The 10295-nt window shown below is 53.7% G+C and overlaps 6 protein-coding genes across 6 annotated transcripts; all 6 read left to right on the plus strand.

Moving 5' to 3' along the window:
- Window positions 1-20: 20 nt before the first annotated feature.
- On the plus strand, window positions 21-227 carry DQ04_06281000 (hypothetical protein; the record flags this gene model as incomplete). The annotated part of the gene is made up of 1 exon (XM_009314624.1): window positions 21-227. The coding sequence occupies one exon, from the start codon at window positions 21-23 to the stop codon at window positions 225-227; it is 207 nt and encodes a 68-aa protein (XP_009312899.1).
- Window positions 228-1495: 1268 nt separating this feature from the next.
- Window positions 1496-3463, plus strand: DQ04_06281010 (hypothetical protein; the record flags this gene model as incomplete). The annotated part of the gene is made up of 1 exon (XM_009314625.1): window positions 1496-3463. The coding sequence occupies one exon, from the start codon at window positions 1496-1498 to the stop codon at window positions 3461-3463; it is 1968 nt and encodes a 655-aa protein (XP_009312900.1).
- Window positions 3464-3896: 433 nt separating this feature from the next.
- Window positions 3897-6491, plus strand: DQ04_06281020 (hypothetical protein; the record flags this gene model as incomplete). Its single annotated transcript, XM_009314626.1, has 1 exon — window positions 3897-6491. The coding sequence occupies one exon, from the start codon at window positions 3897-3899 to the stop codon at window positions 6489-6491; it is 2595 nt and encodes an 864-aa protein (XP_009312901.1).
- Window positions 6492-6752: 261 nt separating this feature from the next.
- On the plus strand, window positions 6753-7187 carry DQ04_06281030 (hypothetical protein; the record flags this gene model as incomplete). The annotated part of the gene is made up of 1 exon (XM_009314627.1): window positions 6753-7187. The coding sequence occupies one exon, from the start codon at window positions 6753-6755 to the stop codon at window positions 7185-7187; it is 435 nt and encodes a 144-aa protein (XP_009312902.1).
- A 251-nt stretch (window positions 7188-7438) lies between these two features.
- Window positions 7439-9304, plus strand: DQ04_06281040 (hypothetical protein; the record flags this gene model as incomplete). Its single annotated transcript, XM_009314628.1, has 1 exon — window positions 7439-9304. The coding sequence occupies one exon, from the start codon at window positions 7439-7441 to the stop codon at window positions 9302-9304; it is 1866 nt and encodes a 621-aa protein (XP_009312903.1).
- A 605-nt stretch (window positions 9305-9909) lies between these two features.
- Window positions 9910-10293, plus strand: DQ04_06281050 (hypothetical protein; the record flags this gene model as incomplete). Its single annotated transcript, XM_009314629.1, has 1 exon — window positions 9910-10293. A coding segment is annotated over one exon (384 nt), but the record flags the coding sequence as incomplete, so codon positions are not given.
- Between the last annotated feature and the right edge of the window lie 2 nt (window positions 10294-10295).

The following is a 10295-nucleotide window of genomic DNA, read 5'->3' on the forward strand; positions in this document are numbered from 1 at the left end:
CAATTGCACTGAACCGCTTCATGTTCGGTGAGATGTACGACGCAGAGGCAAGCAAGCGCCCGGAGGCCCCGGAATGTGATCATCCTGTGTGCGTGCGGAACCAGATGTTCATCCTAATGGCCGTCAATGTTCTTGCAACCCTCGCAGGTGTGCTTGTGCACTTGCGTTTTGCCCGCTTCACGGCGTTGAAGTGTGGTGAGAGGGATGCAACCTGCGTTGGGCGATAACAATGGAAACATAGGTGTGATCAGTGGGGTAGTAGAGGTTTGTTGAAATGGGAACTATTTAATCGTTTGTTTGCACCCCAAAATTTGGTTTTGAATCTCTGGTATGTTGGTTTTTTTTTCCTTTGGTTGTGCTGCTGCTTATGATTTTTTTGTTTACGGTTATGGTGGAAGTAACTTCATTCTGTACGGTGTTCGAGTTGGGTAATGAATGAGGAGATCGCGGAATAATTGGACGAGCGAAGGATGCCTTGGTTTGTCTTTGTTTGCTCTTCTGTGTGTGATGAAATAACTAAAATATATAAATAAATTAATATATATATATATATATTTCTGTGTGTGAGAGAGAGAGAGATGTATGTTTCTTATTATTGTAGGGTCAACGTTGGACATCTTTCTCCTCTGGAATCCGGTTGCAACGCAAATTATATATAAGCTGAGGGTAGCTTTTTGCGGATGTTTGCATGGGGAGTAACGACATACATCGCAGATTGTGGTTGTATTTTGATATATCCAAGCGACCAGAAGAAGTTCCGACTTGATTCATATACAAAAATAGAAACATGGCCAGTTCCATTCCTTCTTTCGGCACTTAACGATTGGTCCGGTGTCTGTGAAGCACTGTTCTCCGCCAAATACTGCGTCGACAATATGTTGGGGTAGAGGGTTTTCTCCCCTGCCGCGTGCCACACGATGGATAGTGCGGTGTGGGCGCAAGGTGGTGAGTTGCGGTGCCGCTGCCGTTGCATAAATTCTTTTCAAGTGGAGATTCTCGTCCCCCCCCCCCCCCCCCNCCCCCCCCCCCCTCTACTCTCTTCATTTATCGGGTTTTCTCTTACTAATGAGAGAGAAAGGTAAGACATATGGGCGAAGAGAGGGGGAGTGATACTAAGAAGACGCATTGTTATGTGGCGGCAGAGTACTGAGATGTTCCAAACGCGTTGTTTTAGTCCATCTTTGATAGTTCTGTATTGCCTTAAACACGGATGATGAAATGCGCTGCGGAGATCAAGAAGAAAAAAAAATGTGTTGCTGAAGCAGCCCTGCGGCGCTGGTGGCAGATTAACCGTGTGGTGAAATAGATGATTGTTGTTTTCCTGCTTTGCTGATTCTGATCCAGTGTTGGATAAGATTCACCCGAGAAACAGCGGGGGATATAAAGGGAATTTTCTGAGACGCAGTGACTGGTGCACTCAATATAACAAACGAAAAAACGACATTTCTTACAAGTAAGAAACGGCAAAAGAGCAGTTTTGCTACTCTGTAGCCAAATGTCAATGCCGTCAGAGAAAAGTTTCCCGGCGACTGTGGTGACGCCAATCCCTGTGGATCCGTACATAAGGCGCATAGATGACAGGAGGCGCTGCGTAATGCTTGTCGCTGGCATTTTCACTGCCACCGCCATATCCACGCATTACTGCTTCAATCTCATCAGTGAGTATCTAAAGAGCCGTTATCAATACGGTCAGGCGGAGTTAACGGTCATCAGCACCGTCGGCACGAGCGTTGGCGCCTTCACGTTTCCCGCGGGTGTTGTCTTTGACTATTTAGGTGCATCAGTGGCTGTGGCGGTGCCGTGCAGCATCGCCACCGTCGGTTTTGTGCTGCTGGGGCTCACATTTAGCGACCACATTGCAGGGTCTGTTGTTCGGCTCTCAGTGTTTTACGCGACGATATGCCTTGGGGCGTCCTCAATGGACACGGGGAGTTTGATGACGAACATCCTCAACTTCCCTCGTGACCGCGGCGCTGTTCTCGTGCTGCAGAAGACGTTCAACGGCCTCGGCACGTCTATCCTGGCCATTTGGTTTGCAAGTTTTTTCCCAAACCGCTACGATACATTGGCTTTTTTCACAGCGGGTGTGGTCTTTCTATTTGGTATGGCAGGCGCTACATTCTTGCGATTGCCGCCATATTACTTGACTGCCTGGCAAAGGAAGAGTCTTTCCGAAGAGGAAGTACTGGCGAGGGAAGTGACGCGCGATATTTACATGACGCAGCGGCCGTCGAAGCGGCGGCTTGGAGTTGGGTATGTGGTGCTTGCCATACTGTTTATTTTTGTCACAGTCCAGTCTCTCGTGGTGGCGTATGTGGATGTGGCGCAGCGGACACAGCTCGTAATGGGCATAGTTACCACGTGTCTCTTGGTGTCTCTCATCTTCATTGCGCTACCAGTGCGCTTCCTGGATGCGCCAGACGCCGACGCCAACTCCAGCGCAGACCGAAGCCCATTGAAGACGTCACTTCCTGAGACTCGGAGTGCGGTGACGTCCATTGGTGTGGAGCCATGCGGTGCTCGGCGGCAGCTACATGACCATCGGGAGGAAGTCATGCACCGTGAGTCGGGGGGCCTGGACGATCCGCTCCTACAGCCGCGTCGTTCTCAGCGGCACAGTTACGCCGCAACGCTACCGGGTCCTCCTCCTGAAAGAATACCAGAGCCGCAGTACCAAGGCGATTTTTCCTCGCATTTGCTTTTCCTCGACATATGGCTCCTGTTTTGGACTTGTTTCTGCAACTGGGGCACGGGCCACCTTATAGTCGCGAACGTCACGCAGATTTATCGCTCGATGAATAACAACCACTACGTGGCTTCTGCAAACACTTTGTACATAACGCTCATTGGGGTGGGCAGCGCATTTGGGCGTGTAATAACGGGTTGCATAGAGATGGTGATTGACAAGCGTGCTTATGCGGCATATGAAAAGTTGCAGCAGCAGCAGCGTTATCAACAACAGCTACCGATTTTGCCACATACCAAGCGCAAACTCCACATCATCATGGTCTACCCACTCCCATCTGTTCTCATGACTCTCAGTTTGGGAATTCTGCTATTAATTCCAGTGGAAGGAATTGTAGTGCCACTTGTGCTTATCAGCTTTGCGTTAGGGTATAGCTTGGCGTGCACCACGCTTGTGGTTCGTTCACTCTTTGCAAGGGAGGTTGGTAAACACTACAACTTCCTCTTCTTTGGTTCCTCCTGTGCAAACATTGCCCTCAACCGCTTTATGTTTGGTGAGCTCTTTGATCGAGAGGGGAGAAGAACAGGGATGTATCCACATTGTGCAGGTCGCCGGTGTGTACAGACAAGCTTTTTGATCCTACTGGGCCTCAATGCCACGGCCATGGTCACATCTGAACTGGTGTGCTGGAGATTTTTGCACTACGTCTCTCAGGAGGAGCAGCAGCAGCAAAATGTTGCGCATGACTACATTGATGATTATAATGATATCCGGTAGTTGTCTCTCACTTTTTCACCCAAACACCAACGGTGTGTGTATGCGCCTGTAATCGGCGTTTTCCCAATACTGGCCATGTTATAAGATACCCTCTTTCAGTGATATGTTGCAGTCGTAGCGTGGGGCCGAAAAAAAAAAAATTGAACGAATCATTCGCAATTCATGGCCCTTTACTAGCTTTGTCTTTTTCTCCCCTTCTATATAAGCCTTTCCCCAGAGGTCGGTAATTTAGACTCACTGTCCAATTTCTTCTCTTTGGTGATGCATAGATGGAGCTCCTTATTATGGTCTGGCTTTCTCCTCCATTTTTTTTACCCTCTCTGACTTCATTTTCGTTCCTGTGTCTCTGTGTATGTGTGCAGGAAGGGAGCACCGGGCCCAGGGGGAGAGAAAACAAAAGGTGTGGGGGCAAGAGAAGAAACCGAGGTGAAGCATGTGTGGTATTAGTTGCGTCCTTTCCCTGCGCAAGCGACAAGGCTCACCTGATGTTGCTGGGTGCGTAGAAGGCGTTATCGAGCGTGCGGCTCTCCGCCGGGCTGTGCGGCGTCGCGGCCCAGACCAGTTTGCGTCGCTGCACTTTAGCACTGCTGCTATACATGTTGAGGCGACCAGTTCTGTGCTGCGTCTGCGCGGTGCCGGGGGGACGTGTCAGCCGGCGATGGTGGTAGCAAGTGAGGGAGAACCACAGACCTGCACCTGCACTAGCGATAGTGAAAATGGTGACGGATCACTTGACTGCGACGGCTGTACGCGTTTAATACCACTCTGCTCCTCATTTCTTCAGTGGAATGGTGAGGTGTTCGGTGGATCTCTCCAGTTGTCACCACGTGTGTCCGACACGACTGTCGTCCTTGACTGCCTCCACCGGTTAGAGCAACAGTGCGCCGCAGAGCTGCACCGCATCACCACCACCCCTGGTGACAATAGTAGCATAGAGGAGCGCCACGCCGCCGACTTGGCTGCGGCGCAAGTGTCGTTTGCTAGATCTTGCGTGCATTTTTTCGAAACCAGCATTGAGGGACCGTATGCCTTTGTGTACTACGCGGAATCTTTGCAGCTTTTTCTGTTCGGACGTGATCCGTTGGGGCGACGATCTCTACTCACGCACATCGCCACCGCGGGACAACACACGAGCGTGGTGGGTGATGCAGGCGTCTTGCGGCACACTGATGTGGAAGTTGTCATCTCCTCTGTTTCGGAAGCACACTGCGTCACGGGCTGTGTAGCTGAATCATCCGCTGGCAAATGCAAGAAGCGGAAGAGGCGTGAGTGCAATGACTGCGATGAAGGAGACAAGGAGGAGGAAAATGATGGCGACAAAGTAACGCCGGATTCCAACTGCTGCTGGCAGGAGGTGCCCAATACTGGCCTCTTCGCTGTCAGCGTGGCGCCGTTCTCGCAAGGCGACATTTTTGCCCACTACCCGTGGACGTCGGCAAGCAGTACGCACCCATTGCTGCGCTTCCACTCCCAACCGCATCCACTTCCAGTGGTGGAAGAGGAATATCCACCAGTGCTTAGCTGCCTGCTTCGTGAGGGAGATACATATATGCACCCTTTGCTGAGGGACTCCACCTCCTTCGACATACTAGCAGCCAAACGCTACCTTAAAGCCCTTTGGAGGGCCGTGGAGGTGCGCGTCAAAGCTTCTCACTCTGGAGGGGATTTCACTCGTCCCATTGGCATTCTTTTTTCTGGTGGTATTGACTGCACCGTGCTTGCTGCTATCGCGCACTACGTGCTACCGGCCACGACACCCATTGAACTTGTAAATGTGGCGTTTGGTGACGCCCCGGAGCTCACTCCAGACAGACTTGCCACGTTCAAGGCCCTTGAACAACTGCTTCAGTTGACCGAAGCGATAGGGGTAGAAGGGAAGGAAGGGTGTCCGAAGTATTCTCAGTGCGAAAGGGAGTGGCGCCTTGTGCTTGTGGATGTGCCGCACGGTGCAGATAACGCGTACGTGCGACGCCTCATCTGGCCTGGAGATACCGTCATTGACATAAACATCGGCACCGCGCTTTGGCACGCTGCTCAGGGGCGTGGTCGCATGCAGCGCATTTGTGTGGACGACAAGGTTGTCTCTCAACTACACGCCAAGGACTCTCCGTCATCCGGCTACCACCGACTTTATCGTGTGTCCGCTGAAAAAACAGGGAAATACGAGTCTGAAGAATTGGCAGATCCCACAAGCGGTGTCGTTGATGATGCCAAGTTCGCCCCACTGCTGGATGCCATCATTTCGGAGGTGGAGGCGTTTGGCGGCGATGCGTCGGCCCTCGTGTTTCTGTCGACGCTGGGAAAAGACCACGCAACGGCGCTGCGCCCCGTTCTGGCACGCCACGGGTACAGAAAATTGGGACAGTACCTAAATGACGCGGCTGCAGCTGGCATGATTGCCTTCGCCAAACGTGACGAGGCGCCGTCTAAAGCCGTGCGTCTTGTGCGGCCGGCGGATATGGCGAGGGTGCGGCGTGTGGTGCCGGCAAAGTGGTTGGCCGCCGACGGCGCGGTTGCACCACTGGGCTTGTGTGTGGATGAGTACGTTTGCGAGGCACGTGTTCTGCTCCTTGGGATGGGGGCGGACGAGACGCTCGGCGGTTATACGCGTCACCGCCGCGCCTTTGAGCGGCGTGGGGCGCAAGGCCTGGCGACGGAGCTAGACCGCGACTTTGCGCGGTTGTGGAAGCGCAACCTTGGACGCGACGACCGCGTGGTGTGCGACAGCGGGCGGGAGAGTCGCTACCCGTACCTTGACGAACAGGTGCTCACAACACTCGCTGCTATCGCTGCGGAGGCGTCCCAGCGCGCAGCACACACCGCCACGCCGGCCGTCAGCGGCGGGGATGCTGCGCTTCTGCAGGCGCTGTCGCCGGTGTGCTGCTTCAATGCGGACGGCGGCCCGCCGGGGGTGGGCGACAAGAAGATCCTGCGGCGCTGTGCTGCGATGCTTGGCCTCGGTGATGTCGTGTGGTTGCAGAAGCGCGCCATTCAGTTCGGCTCCCGCATTGCACATGCGCCATCTTGACTGAGAGACATGGTGGTATAAATCACGGATTAATAAGACCGAGGGGAAGATGTGTACATGTGTGTGAGTCTCTGAAGAGGTGGTGGGGAGAAATGGCGAACAGAATAAAGGAAACAAAAACGAAAAGAAATTCCATCCCTGAATCTGAGGCAGCACCTTGGTGTTGTATCACCTCCTTTTTTTTCGTTCCTTTTTTTCGGCCTCAACAGACAGTGCCCTCTCTTATAGTGGCAGCGCCTGGCACACACGCTGCATGAGCGGATGTCGTTGCAGTGCTTCAGAGCAGCTGGGGGTGCGTTGCTTTCCTTGCATGGCGGGCGCCCCTCAGCTGCAGCCACTGTCGTTGTGGCTCTCTGGCACCCTCGCAGAGCCTTCATCGAGCACAGCGCGGACCCGACGAGGTGGCGGAGCCCGGATAAGGCGGAGGTGAAACGGCAACACCCCGGCGTGCGGCTTGGCTCTGAGTTCGCTCGCATCAAGGAGCGTGGGGAGGCGGAGCAGCAGCTCGTCGACGCCGGCAAGTTTACAGATTGGGGCATGATGTGGCGCTTTGCTGTTGGTGCCGCCGTGGTGCTTGTGCTGCTCAATGTGCTGCTGGCGACGGTAGAGCCTAACCCTCCGCCGGAGTACACGCCGTACTTGCCCCCGCTGGAGCGGCGATCTGACGACGTGCATAGGCGCGCGTCGCGGCCTTGAGGACTCTGAAGCAGAGCCCCATATATGCGCATTTCTCTCTCACCATATATATATATATATGTTCTGCTTCTGTTTTTTTTTTGGACTTCAATGAGACTTTCACGTTTTTCCACTTTCTTTTCTTCTTGCCTTTCACTCATTGAAGCTAGCCGGTAGGCCAGGTTTGTGTATTGTTTGTTGAATAGAGAGAGAGTCCCGAAATTGGGAGTCCCACAAATTTTCTTTTTTTTGGGGGGTGTAGGAAGTGAATTATGCAGAAGCCACTTTCAGATGAGGAGCGTGCAGCCAAAGAAGCCCGTTTACAGGAGCTCTGCAGCCAAATGAACGCGTTAGGTGGAGCTTCTTCGTCGACTGCGAACCCTTCCGAAACATCGGCCAACGCGTACGCCTGTGATGATGGGCAGCACAGCGACGACGAGGAGGATGACGAATTCCTGCAGGAAGCCGAGCGCGCGCACGAGGCGGCGGCGGGTGTCTACATGTGCGCAAAGCCGATGGGGGAGCTGCTGGGTGAGACTGTTGCGACAGGCCCGGGAGCCAGACGCTGCACTGTCGGTGACTTTGAGCTGCTGCGGTTGGCGAAGATGGGCGACCTTATCTCCTTCACGGAGTTCGCAGCTGTCATTGGGGCAGACCCCACCACTTTCCGCGACAACCACGAGCGCAACGCACTGCACTACGCCGCAGACAGCGGAGACATCGCAATGCTGCAGCACCTCATCGATAGGAAGGTGCCCTACACGAAGGATGAGAAGGGGATGACACCAGTGGACATTGCGGCATTGAATCAGCACGAGGCGGCGGTGAAGCTGCTGGCGGCGGCGTTTCCGCAGGCTGCCGAGGCACTGAAGAGTTACGAAGAAGCTGTCGAGGCATTCGCGCGACCCCCACCGCGGTTCACCATGACGAAGCCTGTTCCACCTGCACCGAAAGAATCTCGTCCACACATATTCTGGAAGAAGGACGAAGGTGATACTACTACTGCTGCTGCTGCTTCTGTCGTCACTAACGAGGGAGTTGCGGTTTCACAACTTGACGCTACACAGCATGAGTGGATTATACGCGCTCTGAGCGGTATGACACTTTCGCACGGAAGCCACGGATTCCACAACTGGCTTCCACCCGCCGAAGCGGCAACGCTAAGCGCCGTTCTTCCTCACGCAACAGTGGTGGGCGCGACGCAAGCGGTGGAGGGAGAAGATACGATCTGCGGCGTGGTGCTTGCAGTGCCGCTGGGTGGCTCCCTTATAGGTAAAAACGGTACTGTCAACATGAAGAATACATTGTTGGTGACGCAGTTAGCGGTGCATCCCTCAAGGCGTGGCGCCAACGTGGCAGCGCTTCTGATGGCAGAGTTGCAGCGCTTGTTGCGGGAAGCTGGTAACTCCTCTGTTGTTTTCCACAGCGCGCTTCAATTACCAGTTCCAGCTGTTGGCCTCGTGAAATGGTACCGGCGGTCAATTGTGCCCTGCAGTGCGCTCCGTCACCGCTACGCAGCGGAGGTGTTCCCTGATTTCTATCAGTACGACGACGTGTTGCGCGCCGACATTGTCACGAAAAACGCACTGACGAAAGCCTTCCGCGACCAGAAGTTACCACACTGTGAGTCTTGGTGTACTGTGGACCGCACCAGCGGTGAGCAGTTAAATTTTCTGCTTGACTTTGTCGTTCGACACGCACCTACAATGTTTGATTTCGCTTATGTGCCCGAAAACACCGAGGACATGCTTGCATCTGTGATCGCAGATGGACTCAACGCCTTTGTGTACGTGTCACCAGTGACTGGTGCGATTACAGACCTGGTTGTCTTACGCCTTCGTAGTTCGGACGCTGAGACGAATGCGCATAAGACCGCTGCGCAGTGTGTGTACTCCATCTTCACCACCTTTAAGGGAACTGAAAAGGCGGAGGAGGTGCTCATCCTTGCCGAGATGCTGAAATGCGAGACGGTGCTCATCCCGAGCATGTTTGGCTTCGTCGACAGCGACTTGAGCAAGGCCATGTTTGAGGAGTTGCTGGCGTCCCGTGAGTACCTCTACGTGCTGAAAGCCCCAACTGAATCCGTGGTACCGCCAACGCCACTCTCGAAGGTCGCCATTCCCTGCACATTTATTTAAAAATTTGAGAGATTGAATACATCTTTTCTCTTGAACAGGGAATATTAGGGTGTGACGCGGTGTGTGTTTAAGAGACAACAACAACAGCATCATCAACTCGACTATTAGAAGACGAGCAATAAAATACGAGGGGGAATGAAAAAGAATGAAGGGGTATGTGGACCTTCACTTCCTTGTATACGTGTGATTATAGGGACCAGTAGCGCACGAAAACTGCTGCAACGACGCCCCGGGGGTGGGAAAAAGAAAACGAAGGATGTCGAGGTGTGTATGACTGCAACGGTAAACAAAGGGATGGGGTGGGATGCGGCCCTTCCGTGAGAGAATAATAAACTGGCAGAAACCTGATCACTCACATCACACAGCGACAGCGAAAAAGAGTCTTATTTTGTTTACACTTTCCAAATGTACGCCTAAACAGATGCGTTTTTGATGGTTGCTAAGAAGAAATCAAATATTAATTTTCCACATTGGGTATCTGGTTCTTTTTTTGTTTCCTTTGTCTTTGGGCTTTTTGGCTATCAACTCCTCTCGCTTTTCCTCTTCCTTTCTCTTTCTCCTTTTTCTTATCGTTCGCTTTTTGGGACCTGCTGAAGGAGCGCGGTATGAGCCATATCAAATACATGTGCTGGCGAGCTCCCCTTTCCGCGACGCCGTACCATGCCTGCGGCCGCGCAGCTGCGACAGGCACTTCGGCATCCAGTGTGCCGTCCGCCTCGCTGTGGCTCGCGACGGCGCTCTCTGCAGCGCGTTCCACTGCTGCGGCAGGTGGGGGCGGTAGCTGCCGCAGGTGGCAATTACCCGAGTGGCCGCACACGTCTGCGCCAACGCCACTCGTATTCGCCGTTCGATTTCAGAGCGGCGTGGCGGGCGCGTGTGAGGCGCCAAATGGGGGGAGCGGCGACAGCAGCAAGGGGCTGCAAGAAGCGGAGGCTTTGTTGCGGGAGCGCTTTGGACCTCAGGCGAAGTTGGTGCTTCGCCGCTGCCCGCG

This window comes from Trypanosoma grayi, assembly GCF_000691245.1.
Source record: "Trypanosoma grayi strain ANR4 Tgr_628_V1, whole genome shotgun sequence".
NCBI classification, from domain to species: Eukaryota; Euglenozoa; class Kinetoplastea; order Trypanosomatida; family Trypanosomatidae; genus Trypanosoma; species Trypanosoma grayi.